This window comes from Melanostigma gelatinosum (genome assembly GCF_949748355.1).
Source record: "Melanostigma gelatinosum genome assembly, chromosome: 19".
Lineage (NCBI taxonomy): Eukaryota > Metazoa > Chordata > Actinopteri > Perciformes > Zoarcidae > Melanostigma > Melanostigma gelatinosum.
The window spans coordinates 11,616,539-11,638,886 of record NC_136652.1 but is presented as its reverse complement, the minus strand read 5'-3'; the positions used below and the strand labels follow the sequence as shown (position 1 = coordinate 11,638,886).

General features: G+C 44.1%; 1 protein-coding gene across 2 annotated transcripts in view; it reads right to left on the bottom strand.

The window, feature by feature from the left end:
* Positions 1–22,348, bottom strand: part of gphnb (gephyrin b) — an 80,910-nt gene that overhangs the window by 12,042 nt on the left and 46,520 nt on the right. For both annotated transcript variants that reach the window (XM_079290388.1, XM_079290389.1), the window contains exons 9-10: positions 2,735–2,777; positions 1,266–1,403 (exon numbers count right to left, since the gene is read on the bottom strand). In XM_079290388.1, the coding sequence (XP_079146514.1) occupies positions 1,266–1,403; positions 2,735–2,777 (181 nt within the window). The remainder of the gene's footprint in view (positions 1–1,265; positions 1,404–2,734; positions 2,778–22,348) is intronic.

The window sequence follows — 22,348 nt, the reverse complement described above, 5'->3', positions numbered from 1 at the left end:
CCCCTCTAAATCCAGCAGGGGATCTGGTCCAGCTGTTTTCTCTCTAAATATTTCATCTCTCATATCCCATCTTCCTCACCTCCTTACCCCACTGTCTTCCTCCCAGCTGTGCTCTTGCAAATCCTGAAATTCCCTTCCCTCCCCAAGAACATGAAACATCACTTTACACTTGGGAGAAGTGTTGTTCCTTCCACCATCATTCATCTCAACGTCATGTGCGCTGCAGGGTGTTATTGCCCCCAATCCTCTCTACCCCATTTTCAGAGATGAATTAAAGAGTGTGTTTCCCCCTCTGGCCGTCAGCCTGGCTCTGTGTCACCCTCCGCAGGCGCATAGGCCACTCTGCCAGAAGGCTTACAAGACCCACGGATGCTAAACTAACTTCTCTCTGTATGTTTGTATCGCGCCTGTCTGTTTCGACATGCAAATTCAACAAAATACAACTACAAAGATGCATTCAGCACATCAAATGTTATTATATCAAGTTGAATTTATCCAAAAGTAACTTTATACATTTTTTATATTATTCTCTTCCAATTGAAGTGTTGGTGTACATGTTTTATGTGTGTGTAGTGAAGGGGCTACAAGGTACAGTGCACTGTGCAACCCTGTGTTGTAAAATGAGAAATAAATAAACCATGTGGCATTGTGAATTTGTAAAACCTTAAAAAAACGTAACCTGCAACGTAACCATGTGACTGTAATGAAACATAAGTATCGTAATTATTTTCCATTTCACTTTAAACCTGATGACAAGTAACCACAACAGTACAGTCACCAAAACAATGAGCTGAAAGATGCTAGAATGCTCCTCAAATCTGAGGGAAACTGGAGAGTCAATTTTCCTGTGGTCACTAGGTGTGACCCTTTACATTTATACTGAATATTAATACATGTTGATTATAGCAGCTTAAAAGTAACTATCACTCTGATCAATGACTTGAAAATAGTCTTTTCTATCTGAGGGAGCAATAAATGTCAACGACACATGGCTCGTTCGGAAAGGTTTGTATGTTACGTGCCCTTGTAGCCATGAAGTCCATGTGTGTGTGCGTGCATCGTGTGAGTGACACAGACTGCTGATTCAGGGTGTTTCCATGCTGTCATGTGTACTTAGCCAGCACGTGCACTGCAGTCTAAAAGGTGCCAGTAGACATAAAGAGAAGGTGAACTGAAGGTGTCAAGGGGCAGGATGAACACACTGAGGACATTTAAGTGGGTGTGAAGAAGATTTGCTAGATGTGCAGGGTTCCTGTCCTCCTCACCTCTGTAGTTGATGATCTCAGTGCCCAGGATGGTGGTCATCTCCAGCACAGTGATGAAGGCCTTGTCCATGGAGGTAAGGGGGAAGGGGGACATGCGGTGCCTCCGGGCCACCTTGGTGATGTCCACTGCACTGTGACCTGGGAAGACAAGGAACATTACAAACACTATCATGAAATGGTTGTCACAAAATCAAACCATATCACAAAAGAGGAACAGTATAGAACTCGTCATACCTTTCTTTAAAAAAAATATAGATCATGTGAAATAGGTTTTTAAACCTTTTGACCAAGATTGCCGAAAAATGATCTCAAAAATATCTTTGCCTTTAGTTCCAGCCAATATATGAAATAGTTTACTTTATTGTGAGCAGTAAATTGAGACGCCAGACACCTCATCATGTTTGCAAATACTGACATGTTTAGTGTCCTGTGTCTCTTATTATGTTAAAGAATTGCTGTGTCAGATTGTTTAGGCAAAAACTAGCAAACTTGTTATGGACACGAGATATGTTGTTCGCTTGCAGAGGTCTTTTAGGAACATACATTGACACATAAAGTACATAATGTGCATTCATTCGACAACAGTGACAGTTTCAGACATATAGCTCTAGACCCAAGCGTTGAAATTTATGCCAAGCCCAGCCTGAAACAGAAAATCTTGAGTCCGCTCACCCCTTTTTAGCATTTTAATTCTTAATTTAAACAGTTTGAAAGTTGAGATGTAGACGGAGGGTAGGGAGAGAGGAGAGAACTCTGCTGGGACACAATCCCAAGACAGTGGAGGCATCTATGTGGCTCCAAAGTCAGGGAACTGAACCACTCAACTGTCTCTGGAGACAAAAACTGTATTTTAAAAAAGGTTCCTTTTTTGGGCCGAGAGCCACAGAAAAAGAAAAATCAAAAAAGAAATTCAAACTGATCTTAGCACACTGCTTTTGCAGCTGTAGCAATATCAGTTGAATTCCAGAACTCAAGACATGACAACGCACACATGCAAAAATAGTCCTGTTTGTTTGCCGGAGCTGTGGAACCCGGCTGGATGACAGAAGTGCTCGATAGCAGCCATGTTGGTCTCATAATACCTCTCTAATAATTCAAAAGGTAAAAGGAACAAAACAAGGTGTAACTAATATGTAATCTGCTCTCTCTCTCTCTCTCCCCTTCTCTCTTTATCTCTCTCTGCCTCTCTGCCTCTCTGCGAGGAACAGGCTCTGTGCTTTGATTTCCCTTGACCCAATTTCTCTCCTTTAAACATACACTTACGCTTCCACAGCATATTCTGATGCTTAACATGAGGCTTAACAACCTCTGGCAAAACATCACACACAGCAGCCACACACGGTAAACACACAAACCGTCCTCGCACTGTCACATCACATTCAATATCTATTCATGCGCATTTGAGAGCACATACCGACATGACACACAGGAAAGAGAGGGTGCTTTTGAATCGGAAACGTGGTACTTACTTGATCTTAGGATATTTTCTTTGCTGCTGCATCGTGACTGCACCTAAAGATGGCGAGGGCGATTGGGAGAAAGACGTAGGACAAAAGGAAAGAGAGAGAGAGAGAGCAGAGGTGGTGGTAATTTGAGATAAACCAGGCTGCTCTTTTGACATGCTTAAGATGAGAAGCTGTTTAAACAACAGTCAGCAGCATTGGCAAGAGCCGTGTCACACTACACTGTTCACTTTGTCCTGCTGTTGGGAGATGGCTGCATCTCCTGCATTAGCATCACTCACTGTACACTACATCGTCACATCACAGGTGATATTCACACTGATAAACGCACTGACACAACACATCACTGTCAGATTGAAGCACTAAAAAGGAATAAATGGACACGGGCAACAACATACAGAGCGACAATATTTCATCACGGTCATAACAACAGATGTATTAACTGTGCTACGGTGTGACATCAAATGTAGTGAAAATGTAGCGTCGAGTTTAGATAGTGGCTGTTCAGATGTGGTGCAGGACGGTAAGGTTTCCCTGGAGAGCGCTGATGCAGCACGATAGATTGCTGCACCAGCGCTTTACTACCTGTAATCTATGGCAAGGTGGGGAGGAGAGCAGAGCGGGTTAAAACTGAGCTGAGCTTCCCAGAAGCGTCTTGCGACTGCAGCTAACTGTTGCTCACGGTAAGTGAATGGAAAACAAACAAAATCAAAAGTGGTGCCGCTGTTGTTTACAACTAATGTGTTTGTGCCAAATTAGATGCAACAGTACAACAAAAGGAAAACCATGGCGGAGACAATAAGTAGCCTCTATCTCATGTGAAATCAGATGAAGACCACATTTCCCATAAACCCTGGTCTTCAAAATCGAAATATGTCATAAATAATGTCCCAATTCCATTCAACATGCTGTGAAGTGCAGTACTATATTCTATTTGTCATACAGTTTGATGCTGTTTTGACAATAAACAGGAAATCAATGTAGTTAATCGTTTTGTACAAACAGGAACCGATGCAGCAGGTTCACCGACTGACTTTGGAATGCCACCTAAAAAAAGAAAGCAAATTGTTTCCCCAAAGTTTTCACTCAACTCAAGGTCCACCACCTATCTTTGTCCTGAGCTTTCCGCTTTCATACAGTCTTCATCAGAGGATGCTCAGATGATCTATTGACATGCGAGCTCAGTGGCTGTCCGGATGTCAACCATAGCCCCTTTCCTCCAGAGAACCTACGGAAAAAGCTAGTCAGTGATCTCTGAGTTGAAATGCTCAAGCTACTATTTGTTCTGAGGTGTTTCTGGAATTGTTTCAGTACCATCCACAACTTTACATTTTTATATTCCGCAGAATACTTGAAGTCCTAGTGAAACGGACGTCTTTAGCTTCTGCACTGTGACATAGTTCACATCCCTCCACCTCATTTGGAAGTGTTGTAAATGTTGTGTGATTGAATGAAAGCAGACTGGGTTATATTTGCAGAACTTATCTGTATTTAATTTGCTAACATTAGATATTTACACAGCTAACAGCCATCTTTAGCATTACAACTTGTTGTAGCTTGTCTTTCTAAAAAAAATGTGTGGCTTGTGAAAAATGGGTCCAATATTGGATACAAATACAGGAAACTGTCTCTCAGTGAACACACAACACTACATACTCAAAACCTGCTTAAAATGTGTATGAGTGGAATTGGGACACAGCTAGGATCATCTTCTTGTATAACAATGTACAGCAGATCTGATCCGAAGTTTCTTGGTGGAACCTAAACAGTTTGCGCATAACTTAAAGTGTAATGCATATAATTAGTGGCAAATGAAGGCAAGAGCAAAAAGAGGCTGTACAATAGGTGGCGACTGCCAAGTAGAAGTGGGACATGGACATGCCAGTGGTCCCCTTCTCATCTCACCAATGCTGTTAGAAGCTGCCAACCGCCCGGTGACCATGCTGTTTGTTGACGGTTATAGAAAGCTGACATAGCACCGATGCATGATGTTAAAGATGCTACACAGCACTTGCAAACAACAACTATGTACAACTCCTTATAAAGGAGATTCTGTGTGACAGTATGAGCGTGCTTTTGGAAAGCTCAGCTTTAGGGAAGGACTCAATAAGGGAAGGGGAATCACATGTTGTAGGTTATCAGGCTACACGATTGGCACAGAATATAAGTATTACTTTTTACAAGTACTGCACACCAACATACATAAATAGTACATAACTCTGGACAAAATCAATTCTGATGCCATCTGATTCCAACATTTTACAGTCTGTAGAAAATCAGGGCTGATATTTAAACTTAAGTGTCTTTTGTCCAATTGTTGGTGTTGATTTAGATGTCCATCTACCTTCATTCAGATGTGTTGACTGGCATAGTTGCCTGGTTGTCTGTTGCTCTGTCTGTCCTACGTCTATCACTTGTTCTGTGTTCTGGCAGTCCTAATTTTCTTTGTTGCAACTGCTGCATCTCAAGAACACAAGTTGGGTGTGGGCAGTGTGTGGTGTATGGAGAACCAAAACACCCATGGTGAAGGTCTCTCTACCCTACCCACCCCTTTCTCCCTCCTCCCCTCCCCTCCCTCACTGCCATCATAACTAGGCTAACACTGTGACACCACTAGGCACCAAACAGCCGAGGTGAGAGGGTGAGAGATGGGAGGTGGGGCAAGGTGGTGGGATGGTGGAGGAGGAGGGATGGCGAGACAGAGAGATAGAAAAAAAAAAACCAGCTGGATAGACAGAAAGAGACAGAGGGTGGAAGGATGAGGATCAGCATGACGTGGTCCCACAGCCCGGAAGGAAAGGAAACAAACAAAAACAGGAAGCACGGACTTGACAGACTTCACTAAACTACAGAGCCGAGACACAGCAGAAAGGAGGGAAAACAGGAGGAAAAGAACAAAACAATAAAGACCACTCTAGCGGCCTGATGGCATCTACTTTAACAGACATCCAGCACACCAGACATAGCTACTGAAAGCAGAGCATGTTAACCGGAAAGACAGAAACAGAGACGGACAGACAGATGGAGGAAGAGAAAGAGAAACAGACAGAGAAAGTGAACAACAAAGAGACAGAAAAGTGTGCGTGGGAGACGTAGAAAGAGAGACTCCAAACAGACCGGACAGAGAAATAGTGAGACAGAGTGACGAGAGTGAACGACAGACAGGTTGAGGTCGAGAAAGAGAGACCAGCGGCAACAGGCAGATAGAGAGACATAAAGAGAAAGAGAGTGAGCGAGAGCGAGAGAGATAGCTCGGCAAGCGAGGAGGGAGAGAGGGGAGGGGGGGGGACACAGAGCGGGGCGTTTGTTTTGCGCGCTCCTCGGAGGAGGGTGAGGGAAAGGCAAGGAGGGGGGTAAGGGGGCGGGATAGTTACTCGAGAGCTGAAGGTCCTCCTGCGATCATCTTTAAGCCCCTCCAACCTACACTGGAGCTAGTGGAGATAAAGCATCGAATCACAGGCATCAGTGAATCTGTCCTGGCAACCACAACACTACAGACAGACAAGACAGACAAGACGGACAGATGGACGAAGGGACAAACAGACAGACAGGCATCCACTACGACAAGCAACCCTAGCAGGAGAAGGGAGCAGCAAGGAGAGAACTGAGAGAGAAAGAAAGAGAAGGAGAAAGAAAGACAGCGCAGCGGGCGTTCAGGTGGCATACCCTGTGGCAGCCATACTGGAGGCCCTATGAGTGCTTGGAAAGATGGAACAGCTGAAACCATTTTGAATTATACAACTTTATGAAAAAAAAGAAACTGTTTGAGCGTCACTCTTGTGATAAGTGTCACGATAACGTTGTAAGGTTAACTATCTGGCCTCTCGTAAACAATAAGTGATATTTTCTCATCGTCAACAAATCCCATGAAATCACTGATTTAATGATTTGACACAACTAACAAGTCTTGCCTCTGTATTCCTAATATAGATGATCCCTCTGTGCATTGTCTTTATTACCATGAACACACGACACACTGTTTATATGACAATCCCACATACACCATCCTGCAGCTGTAAATACTCAATCATCTTCTACTTGAAACCTTTTCAGACTCGTCACAGGTACAGCATATACATCTATGATAATCATATTGATTTTCAAATCTGCCATCTGTTCTTTTAACTTGTAAAATCTCATTTCAGATATTTTTAACAGCTTATTTTTTTTCTTCATGTATAGACCTCCATGATGGCACCAGCTGTGGTTACTAGGAGATTTGTGCCACAACTGCTGAGCCCTCATATGGAGAGAGAGGGAGAGGCATGGTGAAAAAAAAAGAGACAGAAAAAAGACAAAGGTGGGGATTAAGGGAGCTAAATACAGCTACAGCAAGACACAGATCAAACTTGCAGACATTGAAAAGCACATATGAAAACTAACGACAGCTGGGACATTTTCGCACGAGGTGTGCCTTGCTAAAAAAGAACTGCAAAAGACATCTAAAATAAAAAGAAGTCACATTTAACGCAGGACAATTACAGCAGAATCTCACTGCCTAGCTGGTCTCTTTAAAACACACAGACAAACCACAAGAATCACAAGCTTCCTAATCCAGTTTCACATATTCCTCCACAGTAATGAATCAGAAATCTCTCTTGCAGCTAATGCAGTAAATATACAGTCGCTGTTAACGAAGAAACAGCTAGAAACCTTGATGCAGTGTGGAATGACGACACTAAAAACTGACACCGGTGGAGAACAAGACCTCGGTATGGCAAAAAAATAGCTAAGCAGAAACGATCATACCATCAGAGGGCCATGGGTGGATGGGAGACTGTTTGCATATGGAGATGAACACAGTGGAAAAGCTACAGGAGGGCGTGTGCCGGGAAGTGAGTGTTCGTGGAGAATGAGCGAAAAAGCAGAATGGGGTGTTGTTGGACGTATAAGGAGGGGGGGGGGGGGGCAAAAAAGCAGACTGTCAAACACTCTCACACTCATTTCTAATCTGCTCTCCATTGCAAGCCCCCCTTTACTGGTGAGAACAGAGAGTGAGCTCAAATGAGGGATGCAAACACACACACGCCTCACACACACAGACACAAAGAGCACAGTTTAGAAAGCCCCTCAGCGAGCAAACATACATGAAATAAAGGTGAAAGCCACTGACAATATCTGTGTGAGTGTGTGTGTGTGTGTCTGAAGATCTGGGCTTGACACCTTCACTCGTCTTAGTGGCATCTTGCAGTATATGCTGGGAATGCAGACACACACACACACACACACACATACACACACAGGAAAATAAATAAATAAGAGACAGTGGCCCCCATGCCAGAAACACTAATCACTCTACACGCTGACCCCGTCGTCGCCACGGAAACAGCCTGACGACGGGTTGTCATGGAGATTTGCCAGGAAGATCAATGGGCTGGGGAACGGGCGGCGGCGGTGTCTACGGACACAGAATTGCGAGCGCGGCCGGGTCAGCGAGACGGGGGGGGGGGGGGGGCTGGGAAAATCGATGGCGCCAATAACCAGCTGGCTGAGAAGACGCTCCAGGAAATGATGGGATGTAACCACTGAGGTGCTGAGCTCAGCACAAAACAAAAGGAGCTGTCGACACAAATTATGCAAAAAAGGGGGAAGATTTATCCGTCCGCCCAGAGGAGGAAAGGGCTGCGACAGGGCAAGGGAGGCTAGTTTGAACCAGCTTTAACCGCCTCGCCCCACGGGGCAAGAGAGGGATGGAGCGGAGGACAAAATGCTGGAGTGATGGCGACAGAGTGGTAGAGGGCAGGACATAATGCTACTGTGGCAATCCACAGCCAAGTGCTCCTCCCTGGGGAGTGGTGAGGAAGTGTGAGGAGGCCTCTGCTCTCTCCACTGACTGCGAAGCACTGTTGGCTTCTCTTGGGCTTCCCAATTGTTGCCCCATGGATCATCTGTTAATCCAGACACACATATGCACTCGCGCTCCAATTCAGACCAGGTACACACACACACACACAGACACACTCTGCAAAAACACTACAGCATCACCAGTCACTGATACACAAATCATATCAAATGACCAGATGTGTGATGAATGAGAGAGAATGAGTGCTGGTGAAGATCCTGAGAGAGAGGCAATGGGGAGCAATGTTGCTGACCACTAAAAGGTGGTGATACACAGGGAAACTTCTAGAGCAACTCTGTGGGGCGACGCCGTCCAACTCAATTGCTGCTTTACCACATTTCTTTTGACTTTTAACCACTTTTCCCTTTGTTTGTTTCGCCCACTACACTTCCATGTGTATCACCACACTAACGTGAAACCTCTATGAAAGACCTCTGCACTACACACCTCCCCCTGCAGAAATCTGTTCGATGGGGAAATTAAGAATGTGTGTTGGTGGATGCAAAATCTAAGACCCCATTTACACCTGGTATTAACATACAATCTGTATCTGGACAACGATATCAGTTCACTGGCTTTGCATTTAGACCTGGTAGTAATAAGCATTGTTGTTATTCAGTACCTCACTGCCCTACACACTGGTCCTTCAAATATTATTGACTAAATAACCAACTATCAAGTTACAGTTAGCCAAAAAACAACAACAACATAATTTACTTGGAGTTTAACATTTAAAAACTCAGCTATAGTCTGTGTGGGCGTGGTTGACCAACAGTGCTGGCAACATTAATAAGGCCAACAACCCCACAGCTGACATCACATCGTGATTCAAATATTTGCGAAATCTTTATCGGTGCATACACACCACCTCAAACCAGTGAGAGGAGCACTGAAAAACACAGCAGAAATCTCTCATTAAAATGCTCATTTTCTAAAAAGAAATGCGTGTTCACGAATGAATGTCAGATATCCAGACAAAGATCACATGTTATAACCACGTGTGTAAATCGGGTCTACTCTATCAACATCACCCTAAGTTGATTTTTCGCACTGTGACAGCTTCACTTTTCTGGATTTTAACTTTTACGTCTCCAATATCTCTCCCACTACGGCTTAACATAAGCCACCATATAGTGTGTATGTCATATTTGTTTTGATCTTGGAGTAGCAGTAAAGACAATAAACTACAGTCCACTAAACCAAAGACCAGGTTTGCTCACCTGTTCCAGCCCTGCATGCTATGTTGTCTCAAATGTTCAGTGTTCTATGTGCCGTGCCCCTGCCGGTATACATTTGTGTTGGTGTGTGTCACCAGTGTGGTGAGGTGCTATGTGGGATGCTAGTGGCCAGCATGCCGGTAGATAAGAGCTTGGTAGAAGGTTAGCGGGTTTACCTGGTCCAAGGTAGAGTACCTTGACTTGAGCGTGATGACCTCATCCAGGTGAGCCCTGAATTCTCTCCGTGAGGCCTGGGGGAAGCCACAGGATAGTCACTCACCTTCATGCCACACACACACTCTCGCACAGACAAGCACTCCCACTCTGATCAACACAGCATATCAGTTAGTGGTGCTTTTAAAACACAGGTGCTCACAGTCTCCTAATTCTGAGCACAATTGCACGCATACACAGACAGACAGACACACACACACACACACACACCCCAGAACTAACCTGACACATATTCTGCAATCGCATCAAAGGAAATTAAAAAATAAAAAGTTGTTGCAAACAACTGGAAAACCACCAACAACACCACAGATGGATGAAGAACAGAACCAGATCAGTGGATTTGACAACAGTGGAGCGCTGCTGCTGTGGTCACATTTCTCTATTAGTGTGTGTGCAAGTGGAAGTTAAGTGAAGCCAAGTGAGTGCTTGACCCCCTGGCCGTACCCAAGGCCTCTGTCAGCGAACATGTGGCCTTAGAAGGAAGATACAGATCACAAGTAAGGTCACTATAATACTCCAGTTACAGTGGCCTGTTTGTTTGGTATTTAACTTTCAATCGTGCTGCTACAAGAACAGTATTTGGATGACAATAATTTCATGACACGAGTTATGACCTCTTCAATTGGGTTATCAAAAGATCCTGATTAAGAGATAGATATATGCTGAGCAGCACATTTTACAGTTGAAATTGTCCAAAGAAAAAAGAGCAAGTCCACCAGCAAATTTTAAATAAACTTAAGTCGGCTAAAATCGGCTTCAAATATTGGCTCTAGAACATAATAGTACAACTAGATATCTAGAATAGTATATCTAGAAGTAATTAAATTACAGGAATGTAATCGGTTGCTTTTACTTTTTTCTATTCATAAAAAGGAGATAAAATATCTGAAAACATATCTGATAGAAATAAGATTAAATTGAATAGTACCTCCCAACCACCTTTGAGATGGACAACTCTTCTCTAGATGTCATTACTGTACAATCACAGGCAATTAACGGATTCCGATATCACATCGGACAAGTGTCAGCACTCTTCCACGGCCTTGCACCGAGGCCATGTCTTCATCAGTTTACCAGAGTCATTGGGGCCTGACCAGAGTAGCAAGCACGGGAGAGTTACAAAGGCTTATAGCACATTTACCGGCCCTTTTCTCTTTTACAAGATGCTGTGTGTGAATGTCTGTGTGTGTGTGTGTGTGTGTGTGTGTGTGAGAGGCCCTTTTACGTCCCTGAGGTGCGTAAACACACTTTGTTTGTGCAGGCATTATGACTTTCATTCAAATACATAATTCAAGCATCTTTCAACTTCAATTCTGAGGTTGAAATGCAGTTGAGGAAGATGCCAAGTGATGGAGGTTTGTTTTTTTCTTGATGGTGTGTGAGAGTGGAAACAAGGCGAGGGTTAGATACAGAACGTGTGACAGAGCGAGGGCAACATTTTACTGCGAGACAAAAATTAGAAGAAAAACACAACAGGAACACATTCACGCAAAAACAGAAAGAACGTACAAAAAGGATTGTGGGTAGTGTGTAGAAAAACCACAGAGAGACAGCAGGAGTGCAGCAGGCAGGGCAGCACGCACACAGGGGGAAGGATATGAAGTTTAGGGGGTGGGGCAATCATTCCAGGCAGGAAGTAAGAAGTGCGGTTGGAGAGGAAGGGAGTAGAAACCGATGCCATGATGACGGCCGCAACGTTGCCTTAGAACACATGCAGGAGTACCTCAGCAATGCTTAGGGTGGATGAACAGGAGGGGAGCCGCGCCTGGTGCCGCGAGAGAGAGGAGGGGAGAAGAGAAGAGGGTTAACACAGCCAAAGCCGGGTTGAGCAGGGGGACAGAGGCACACAGAGACTGACGGGTGACGCAGACGGCGTCCTCTGTCTTTCAGGAGGACATCTGCCTGACAGCTCTCTGTGTGACTGTCTCGGATGAGCCAAGGCAGCAAAGGGCATGAGCAGGACAGGGCGGGACGAGATAGGACAGGACAGGACAGGACAGGACAGCAGGTAGGATTTCAGAACACATTTTGAACACTATGTAAATTCTTCGGCTTGTCAGCTTATTCAATTTGCAAGTGTGTCGGTTTGTATTCACGAGACCTGATAGCTAAATAGATTCCACGTGCACTCTGTTTATACCTGAGCTTCAAAGCTTTTATTGCTCCGGGAAGACAGTTGTAGAAAATCAGCCCAATGGGAGGAGTTTCGTCCTTCTGAGCCCTTTCACAGAGAGCTGAATGACTGGTTGCAACGCCACTATACTATTCCATTCTTGTCTATGTACTCGTCCTAATCCAGGATTTAAGGACTCCTTGTAACCTCAAACGTCTGAGTGTGGAAGACGTGTGAACTGTACCATGTGGGACATGCTCTCTCGGTTGCACACAGGTATACAATGCAATCTGTGCTTGACGTCCTGATTATCATCTCAGTTTCTTACAAGCATATGCCTTCAAAATATACAACTGAATTCAACTGCAATATCACAGAACGCATGCAGTTTTCCATTAGTATTTACCACTATGTTAGGTCATACATTGAATGGAAAATTCATATATTCCAATGGTTTAAAAGGTGCCAGAAATCCAGATCAATTATAACTGATAAAGGATGAAAACCTCATTACCACACAGTACTGACGGTGAGCCCTGCAATCAATGGAAGTATCAACCATTGATCCATGCATCCGGGAAATGCAATGTAATTTATTTCTAGCACCGAAAAGTATCACATATTACCGCTCTACTGGGGTCAGCCATGATTGGAGCATTTTCATTCATGCTGTGGTACGAACATTCTAATAACATTGCTTCCAGGCACATCGAGGCTTTTATTACCTCCACTAATGAGGTTGGAAAGTGGTCATGTTTCCGCCTTGAGAGTTAATCTTGATCTGGATTTTGGTTTATAATTATAATCATCATGCCATTCATTTACTGGCGGAAGAGTCACTCCCTATGCCCAAGACATCAAATGTATGGCATTTCATTCCACTGGTATTTTGTCAAAACAAACTCAACACAAACATGGCCATTTGCGTTGGCAGAGGTGTTTGCTGCTAACTGGAAGATCCTTTCAAAAACATCTGTTCCCCGCAAAATAATGGTCGGCATGAACGCCAAGCTCACTGTCAATTATTACTAATGTCATTCGATTATTCCCTACCTTTCCTCATGAAACAGTAACAGTTTCAGATTATCTGATGAATTGCTTTTTTTTAAAGTGTCAAGGAGATGAGCATTTCTTCCCTCCTAATTGAAATGGTTTGGATTCACAGTAGCTGCTGACTCATCAAACTCACAGCTCAGGTAATGGAGACTGGCAGGAAACCACAGGGGGCTACGCATTGAAACCCAGGAGTGAACTACACAAATTCCTGCAGTAGCAAGGTAGCACTCTGTTAAAAGAAAGCTCAATTTACCAACATCGAATGATGCTATTTGTCCTCTCCTCATGACACAAAAAGAACATATGTGTCAGTGACATGAATTCTGTATAATAAAATCCACCAAATTCAATATTGAAGTATTCTGAAACCACCTGCTGCATATGTGTAGTATTTTTTAAATTGAATTTCATTGGACCATCTTTGAGATGATACTGAAGTCTGTCTTCTTTGGCATGACCACTACGGTTGAATTCTTCACATAATGGCTCTACAACATAACATAAAAAACAACTCTCTGTCAAAACTGCATGCAAAGACTATGATATAAAATAAAACCTTTTAAAACTGATCTGGCAATTCCACCACTACCTGACCAAAGGAAAATAAAAATTCAAACACCCAAATGTTGCATCATGTTTGGTCCAAGCCACCATCAACCAGAGATCCTGGTCAGCAGAAATCCATCCAAGAAACTGGAAGGAAACCTAAACTCTTGTAAGATAAATCATCATTCAGACTGATCTGTTCTCGATCACGGTTGACCTCACTCTGTGCACGAAAGCCATTTAAAGTGCCCTGTGGATTTTTCTTGGAAACAAAGCTTCTGCTTACATTCATTGTTTCAACAAAACATTTGCAAAGTTGATTTTATAGCATCGTAAACTCTTTATGTTCATATCCATGATTACCAGCTTGCAGCCTTCTTCTTCACTGTATTTTGCTTCAGTGCATTTCTGCATTTCATGGCGCATTACTACCACGTACAGGTAAGTGGAATAGCGTGAAACTGTTGGCAGGAATGTGTGTCTCGTAAACTTGCATTTGTCATTTCCGTTGCAGAGATTCAGAAACTCACACATGTGCATATGAACAGTTAGCCGGCAAGTTGTAGGGAAGTAGATCGTAATTTCTACCACTGTATCACTTTTGGTCCGACGAAATGATTTATGTAAAATTCATGAAGTTCATGTTTTCCAAAATCTCTACAATCGAGGTGGCATGACTCAGAATGGCCACACAAGTATTTTTTCTTAAACTGGAAACGTAACAACTTTGCATTCTGTCTCCCTCACTAGTACTCAGCGTTACCTTACAAGCCTTTTGACAAACAAAACAATGTAACACACTTTACATCTATTATTAGACGACATATTCCTCACATCTTAAGTGAATAATAGATTCAGTTTGAGCAGCGTAAACATCTTTGGAGTAATATCACACACTCTGAGTCTGCTGCTGTCAAATTAAACTCGTGTGCTGCCGGTGCTTTAAGTTGATTTGAACTTTTGTGCTTACGAACGGCAAGTTCTTGAAAAAGAAAAACTTGCAACGGCTCCCCTCTGAACAAACAAAGGAGAGAAAGAATCCACACTGGGAAAGCCAAACATTTTCATGGCGAATGAACATTATCAGTACAGCTGGACAGACTGGTGTCAGACTGGTTCCTCTTACTCCCTTTCATTTGCTGTCTGTCTCTCCCCCCCCCTCCCCTCGGACTGTTTGCCTCTCTCTTTCTGTCTCGCTGCACTCGTTCCATTCTCTCTCTCCATCGCCCTTGAGGCAAACTCTGCGAGTCAGCGGGCGAGAGTAACTCCAGACACACATAACATCACATACAATGCACGCAAACCTCACACATACAGATGCATGCTCATAAGGCCGCGTGTGTGCTGAAGTACGGATACGTCTACAAACACTCATTGATATAGTGTGCTTGTATATATCAACAGTGTTTATCTTCATAATAAAAATAGTTCACGTGCTCTATGGACCAATGAGCAAGCCCACTGGACTCAGCTAAAGTATTCTGGACTTGAAGCCTTCAGCAACTTGACCCAAATGGTCTTTGGGTGCTACGAGCCAAAAGAAGCAAGGGAGGTTTATGTGTGTACATTAATCAGAGACAAAAGAGCACTTTCCTTCAGGCCGTAGCTACTTTCATCTGGTCTCTGCAACAACATATCACATGCATTATAAAACATCCTGCGTCCTATAGGAACGAGCCACCTCAGCAATCCCTCTGCACCTGACAATTATCACAGGGAGGTGTCCACGCGTCACAGCTTAATTAATATTAAACTGCCTTTTCCATCAGGCCGTCCAACAGAGGATGATGTACGTTTCAGCTTGACCCGCATGTTTATATTCCCCCTCAGGCCACGTGAAGATCGGGCGAAGCAGATTTTCAAAAGGAGAAAAAGAGTTGTGCACTGCAAAAATCTCCTCCTCTTATTTTCTTAAAACAAGTCAAATAAATCTGTCAGTGCAATAAGAATATTATACTGTCTCCATTGCCAGGAGGTTTGCTTCATGTGTTTTTTAACAGTAGACATTCATTTTGTAACTATACGCGTTCGTTGGCTCATTAAACAACATGTTCATTAATGAGCTTCAGAGGTGCTGGTAGGCGTATTATGTGTATGAGAGTGGTATTATTCCTAAATATCCCCCCCCCCCCCCCCCCCCCGGAAAGAAAGTTAATCAGTTGACATATTTCCCCAAATCTATAATCAGTTATAAACAGAAATGATTTGTTAAATGTTTAGTTCAATTTCATCGGACTGTCTTAACATCATCTATTGCTCCTTTTGGTGTCGGAGTAAAACAGCAGGACTCAACAACGTTGTAGCGCAAACAGGAAGAAAAGGCATTAAGAAGCCCTGCATGGATCTATTCCTCACACACGGTGGGAACCTTTGTGTAACTAAGCGTCGATAAAGCTGCAAATTTATCGCTGTACCTGACATTTCGCCATCGGTAGAGTCTCCACTGCTACATCAATATCCTGCTGCTTCTCCACGTCAGCTGTTTAAAGCCGTCATGGATTTTGAAGGTGCTGCCTTCCACACTTTTCCACATTTTGCCCTCATTTCCATTTACAGTATAGCTCCCCAGCTAAGCTACTAAAGTTGGTGACTGGAGGGGAGCACAGGGTAACTCCAGGGGAAAAGGAATAGCAGCGTAGGCATTGGTATCAAGGGGTTTCTGATTCCTCTGTTGCATGAATGCTACTGTTAGGTGCTCTGGGTAAAAGCAGCAGCTAAACGAGGAAGAGGAGATGTGGATGGAGTTGCTTCCGTTTCTCAGAAGGTGATTGCTTGATTTAAAAAAGGAGTCCTGCTTGCTCATCCTCCTTTCGTCCTCACGTCCACCCTCTTTGCTGCAGAAACCCTACGGCCACAATATACACCACACAAGCCCCTTCATCCTCCCCTCCTCTTCCTCACCCTGCAGCCCCCAAGCTAGTTTAAGCTAACAGTCCCGTCGCTACATTATTCCCCCCTCTACCCTCTAAACTCATTCATGGCCTGACAGCGTACCTACTTCAGGCATCGCCAGCACACACATGTACAAATATGAATAGAGGAGCACAACTTCTATTTACAAACACACACTGTATCCACGCAATGAGTCCACCCTCATTTCCACACAGCTAATAATACAAAATCTTTCACTTATTAAATAGGGGCAAAATGACTTCCACACAAACAAACAAACACACACACACACACACACTCAAAACCTGTAAACATTCTCTCAGATATGCAGGAGGAAAGACATTACTTACCATCTTCTGCCTGGAGTCGGAACAGAATGAGCTCCCCGGCACATGCACACGAGAACACACACACTTTTACACACTCACTAAGTGGGAGAGGGGAATGAGGATGAGTGAGCGAGAGCGAGAGAGAGAGAGATAAGAAGGGAAGGCTGGAGTGAGAAGGAAGCACGAGAGAGCGAAAGAGCAGCAAGGAAATGCAACAGCCGAAGCCATACGGTGCTGCACTAAATCATACACGCATGACTAAGGTCTGTGTGGGCCAATGTCTGTGTGGGTATGTGTGTGTGTGTGCATTTCCCATGAGTGTTTCTGTTGAGGGAAATGACAAATGTGACTCTTTCTACCCTCTGCCCCCCCCCCCCAACCCCTCACTTTGTTTTTCTCACGCCTTCCATCCTCATTCTGCCTCTCACTTGTGATCTAAGATGAGATAATTTGGAGGGGGGGGGGGGGTGCCCAGGCTGAGGCTGAGCTACCGGACAGATGTCTACAGATAGACAGACGGGCCGTGCAGCACAGGCCTAGCTCGCCAAAGCATCCTCCGTTTCCAGTGAGTTTGTTTCGTTCATTTTCACTGATTTCCCCACCTCCCACTCTCTTTCAGTCCCTTGTCCTCGCTAACTCATTAGCTCGTCCACTCCCACTCTCTTGTTCTTTTCTCTCCTTCTCTCTCCCTTTCGCCTTTCTCTCTCACTCACTCCATCATAAATCTTCCACACCTCCAGCAGGCCAGGAGACGAGGAGTCACATTTATGAGCTTTACTGCATTGGAGGACAATAACACATATTTAGTAGTTCTGCTGCTTTGCTGGACACACACACACACACACACACACACACACACACACACACACACACACACACACACACACACAGGCCAACAGAAACACACAAGCGGTCAATACTGCCTGGTAAAACCAAACGTGAATAATATCAGTGAAACACAAAGGCATGTAACAAGTCGTTTCCACAGGGGGATAGACCTGTAAGGAAAGAACACAGGCTGTGTCGTCATGTCGAAACAGTGCCAGAGCGTCACACTGCACCAGACAAACAAAACCATTTCATGGAAATAAAGAAAAGATGGCAAAGCACAAACGAAAATCTGCAAAAGTTTGTCTTTCTCAGCCCCTGCAGCATCCAGAGTACTAAAAAATGACCTTGTGTGCGACTATAGCATCTTTGTAGGTGCAAATATATATTCAATGATTTTTTTTTTTTTTTATGAAAAAAGAGAATATTTTCCAGCCCTATGTCTTGCCTGCAGTCTTCCCTTCAGGCTGCACATTCAAACATTCTCCAATCAGAGGGCAAAGCAGAAGCCTCTTTGTAGCCTGAGCGGTGGCACGAGGGGCAAAAAATAAGTCAAAAATGAAAATCTCAATGAAACCATTACGTGACCCCCCCCCCCCCCCTGCCCTGTATACAAGCATCTGCGTTCAATATGTTTCTCCACGGATTTAATTAAAACAAATCATTTAATTTGCTACCTCCTGACCACAATTGTAGTTTGCTTCAATGTTAAAAGCAAAAGAAGAAGAAGAACAAAAAAACAACGTTGTGTCAACACTCTGTGAGCCGTGTGAGTTCCTGTAAATGCTTACCCAAACAAAACTCGACACAAACATGCACACAAACACTCCCCTGCAGGGGTCCTTGACAGTGCAGCTAGAGCGAGGCACCCAGCGGACATTAGCAAGCAGAACCAGCAGAACACACCCTCCTCCATCCTCACAGCTTAAAACAGGGCCAATACAACACACACACACACACACATGCATGCACACACTTTCTACTGTATATTATTGATAGTTACGGACAGTACAGAGCCATGTCTCCTGTATACCGTTCTGGGTTGCAGGAAGAGAAGCTGCCGTACACCGTAGATCATTGATCCGTCACACTGCAGCTGGCTGATTTGGCATTGGAGCGGTGCTCACGCGTGCAGCCAGGGCATGAATCATTCATCTCCCTCTGTCCGATCACTTCACTCTGTCAATGATCCTCTGTCGCTACTCATTTGCAAGTGATGATTCTGTGATCTGGGTACAGATCGGGCTCAAGCCAAGCAGCATGTGCAATTCACACACCATGTATGACTGTTATGACTGCAAATCCTGCAAGGGGGCCTGTTCAATAGTCAAGCTTGTACTTGTGACTGTGAGCAACGTGAATCTTGATGCACCATATGATGCGATATACCCACGATCTACTCGAAGTACCCGGAGGGCTGTCATTTTTTGGCAAACAATCAATTCGTTCATGATCAAAGTTACAACAAGGAACCTTTAATTGGGGATGAAACAGTCAATGTAATACTGATGCTGGGCCTGCTGGAGGGAAGGGAGGCACCAGAACCAGGACGAAGCGGGCCAGACTCTCAGACCCTGTTGCAGTACAATGAGAGGTTTTCTAAAGGGACTCTGGTTGCTGGGAAACACATAGTAGCAGCTTTAAGTCAGCAACAATTTAAATTATGAATTAATTGTTTCAGTCATTTATCAAGCGCAATGCCAAACATCTGCTCGTTTCAGCCTCTCAAACGTGAGGAGTTGGTGCTCTTCTCGGAACTTGCGAACATTTAGTTTTGTTGCAATTCATTTTGGGACATTTTATCGACTAAGCAATCGATTAGTTGAAAAACAATCTCCCATCAGCCATCTGTCTGACGATGGGGCTATATTTCTGGGGTTTCCGGTTTAGCCAGTAAATATCCGGGCCAAGACTTCCTTTTCCCGCGTTGCTCGTTGTTTACAGTCTGATTAGCAAGTTGAGATGCGACCGGGCTGGTTCACAAGTAGCCAATTTACAAGGCGTTTTTGATATGTAATTATATCGATACTACGCAGACTACAAACAGAAAACAGTTCCGGTTGCCATCGTCAAGTTGCCTACAGATTTTACATATGAATGTGGAATATGTTTCAAGACATTAGTTGAAAACAGACCTGGCAGGTTATTTGGTAAGGATTTGGTAGATCATCTTTTTTGGGCCCATAGTGTCACAAGCCTCAATCACGGAAAAGCTTAAATTTACTAAAATAGTAGCATATGGTGACATATTAGTAAACGAAAAAAACGTTTTTATTTTCCAGTAGTATCCATTCCAGGTCTGGTGTATAAAAGGACAGGAGCTGGCGTCTTTGCACACTTATGTGCATGTTAGTAACATGGTGTTGTGGCAGTGACCAGAGCGTGTGCTGAATTGCACTACTGCACTGTGACTCATTTCCCACATTCCAGTGCAGGAGGAGGAGTTGATTTCCTTGGCCTTGGCTCCAAAGCCATACATCAAGCCATTCATCAAAAGCAACGCTACAGGACCAATGCAGAGTGAGGCAGTGTCCTCTAGGTGCACAGCCAGCACCTGAAAGAGTTTGTGCAGGGGCATTATGGGAGAGTATGAGCATTGCATACTTTAATCAAAATAAATGCCAATATCAGTCAAGTTGATGGGATGTTTGGAACACAATACATAGAACATAAATACTGGTAGCACCTGCAGATGCATCAAGGTGAAAGCTCTGATGGAAAGGGGAGAGAGGCAAAGGGCAGCGCTCAGGCTGAAGAGGTATTATTATTATTTTAAGCCTTGAATTAAAACAGAAAATAAGGTAACACGCAATGTGCCTGGTCTTATATTGATTTAATATCAGCTGTTGTAATAAAACAGAAATGCTTTTCTTTTTATGATGATGATTTGTGATGATTTCCTCAGCGCTACTATCCCCAGGTTAGGGAATATGAAAAATATGAAGACACAGGTTGAAAAACATGTCTCTGTATCAACTTTGGACGATTTATTTAAAGTGCAACTGGAAATTGTGTTTTGAGCTTGTAAGACAATCCTGCAGTTTATAACATACACCCACCCAGCTAAGGCAGCAGTATTTTTTGTGGTTGTGCCTGAGCATAGAGTGAACATAAAAACCATTCCAACCATCTATCGTGAAAATAGTAACAGGAGACACAAAACCACAAAACACACACACACACACACACTGCCAACCATCCTCTGAGTCAAAGCCCCATCTACCATATGCTTCATTCATCCAAAGTCACCATTACATAACTGTACTAAATGCTCACAGGAGTGGAAGGGTACAACTACCCTCCCTGTATCTTGTGCATGTGTGAGTGTGTGTCTATGCGCGTCGGCCTGTGTGTGTGTGCTGCATATGAGATGAGACAGTCCCTTTCTCCCTTAAGGATGTGTCCAAATTTACTCTGTGTGTGTGTGCGTGTGTATTCCCAGTTGTTACTCTGTAGACAGATAGGATTGGACATCAGTTCTTACAGGGTTCATGCTTAATTGCAAAACACAATAGAAGCTACAGAGCTCCTTTGACACACACACACACACACACACACACACGTTCACAGACACCATTTTCACAAATGCATATGGTCAAAATCACCACAGACTACGTGCACATTTAAAAGTGAAAACACACACACACACACATGGTCTCGTAGCTTGGCAAATGTTACTCGAGCTGAAGTGCTGATGCGCTCCCCCGTGTGTGTGTTCACGCGTGTTCCTATCCTCGCTCGTGCTTTGCTCCGTGAGCCGCGGCGTCGGCCCTGCTTGTGTGGGAACCGCAGCAGCCGCTCTGGCGGTGACAAGATTAAGACCTACTCGTACCTTCATACGCAGCGCTGCCAACAAGACCGAGCTGAGAAATAAACACGGCTACACAGTGGCTCATGAAACGCATCAGTGAACAGAGCCGTTCTGGCTCTGGCTCCGGGGACATTGTGTACATACTGTCGACAGCCGCTTTGCAACGTGGGGATTTCAAAGAACATATGGCAGCTTGTCGCTGGGAAACAGCCTGTGACATAATCTAAATAAGCTAAGAGCTATACGTAGAAAATACATGAACTGTTTGTTATCTGCCAGGCACAAAGACGCACATGTCCACACACGCAAGTCACACACGAACGCTTACTAATGCGGTTGGCAAGTGATTGTGACAAGCTAGCGATGCTCAAAGTGGGTCATTGACAAAGAAAGGCTTCAGTGGAGAAGACAGGTGAGTGTATTTGTATTTTGGGGCAAGGTCAGGGGGCCGGGACGCTCTCGCTGCATCAGTGGAGCCAGTAGCTGCACTGGGACAACAGCAGCTGCAGCAGCAATAAAGCTCCCTACCATCCAATTATTGACATCTCTACACTCTGGAGCTCTGCTGCGGTCAAAAACACCTTGTCTGAGACTCTCTCACCATGATCAGTCTCACAAGCTGTGATCAGCACACAGTGTAAAGGGAACATGTGGCATAGGTTTTGGTCAACAACATGGGGCAGGACAAGTGCTGGTAAATTTGAGAAGAAGTAAACAAAAGCAATGTTACATATATTACATATATTTCCGTT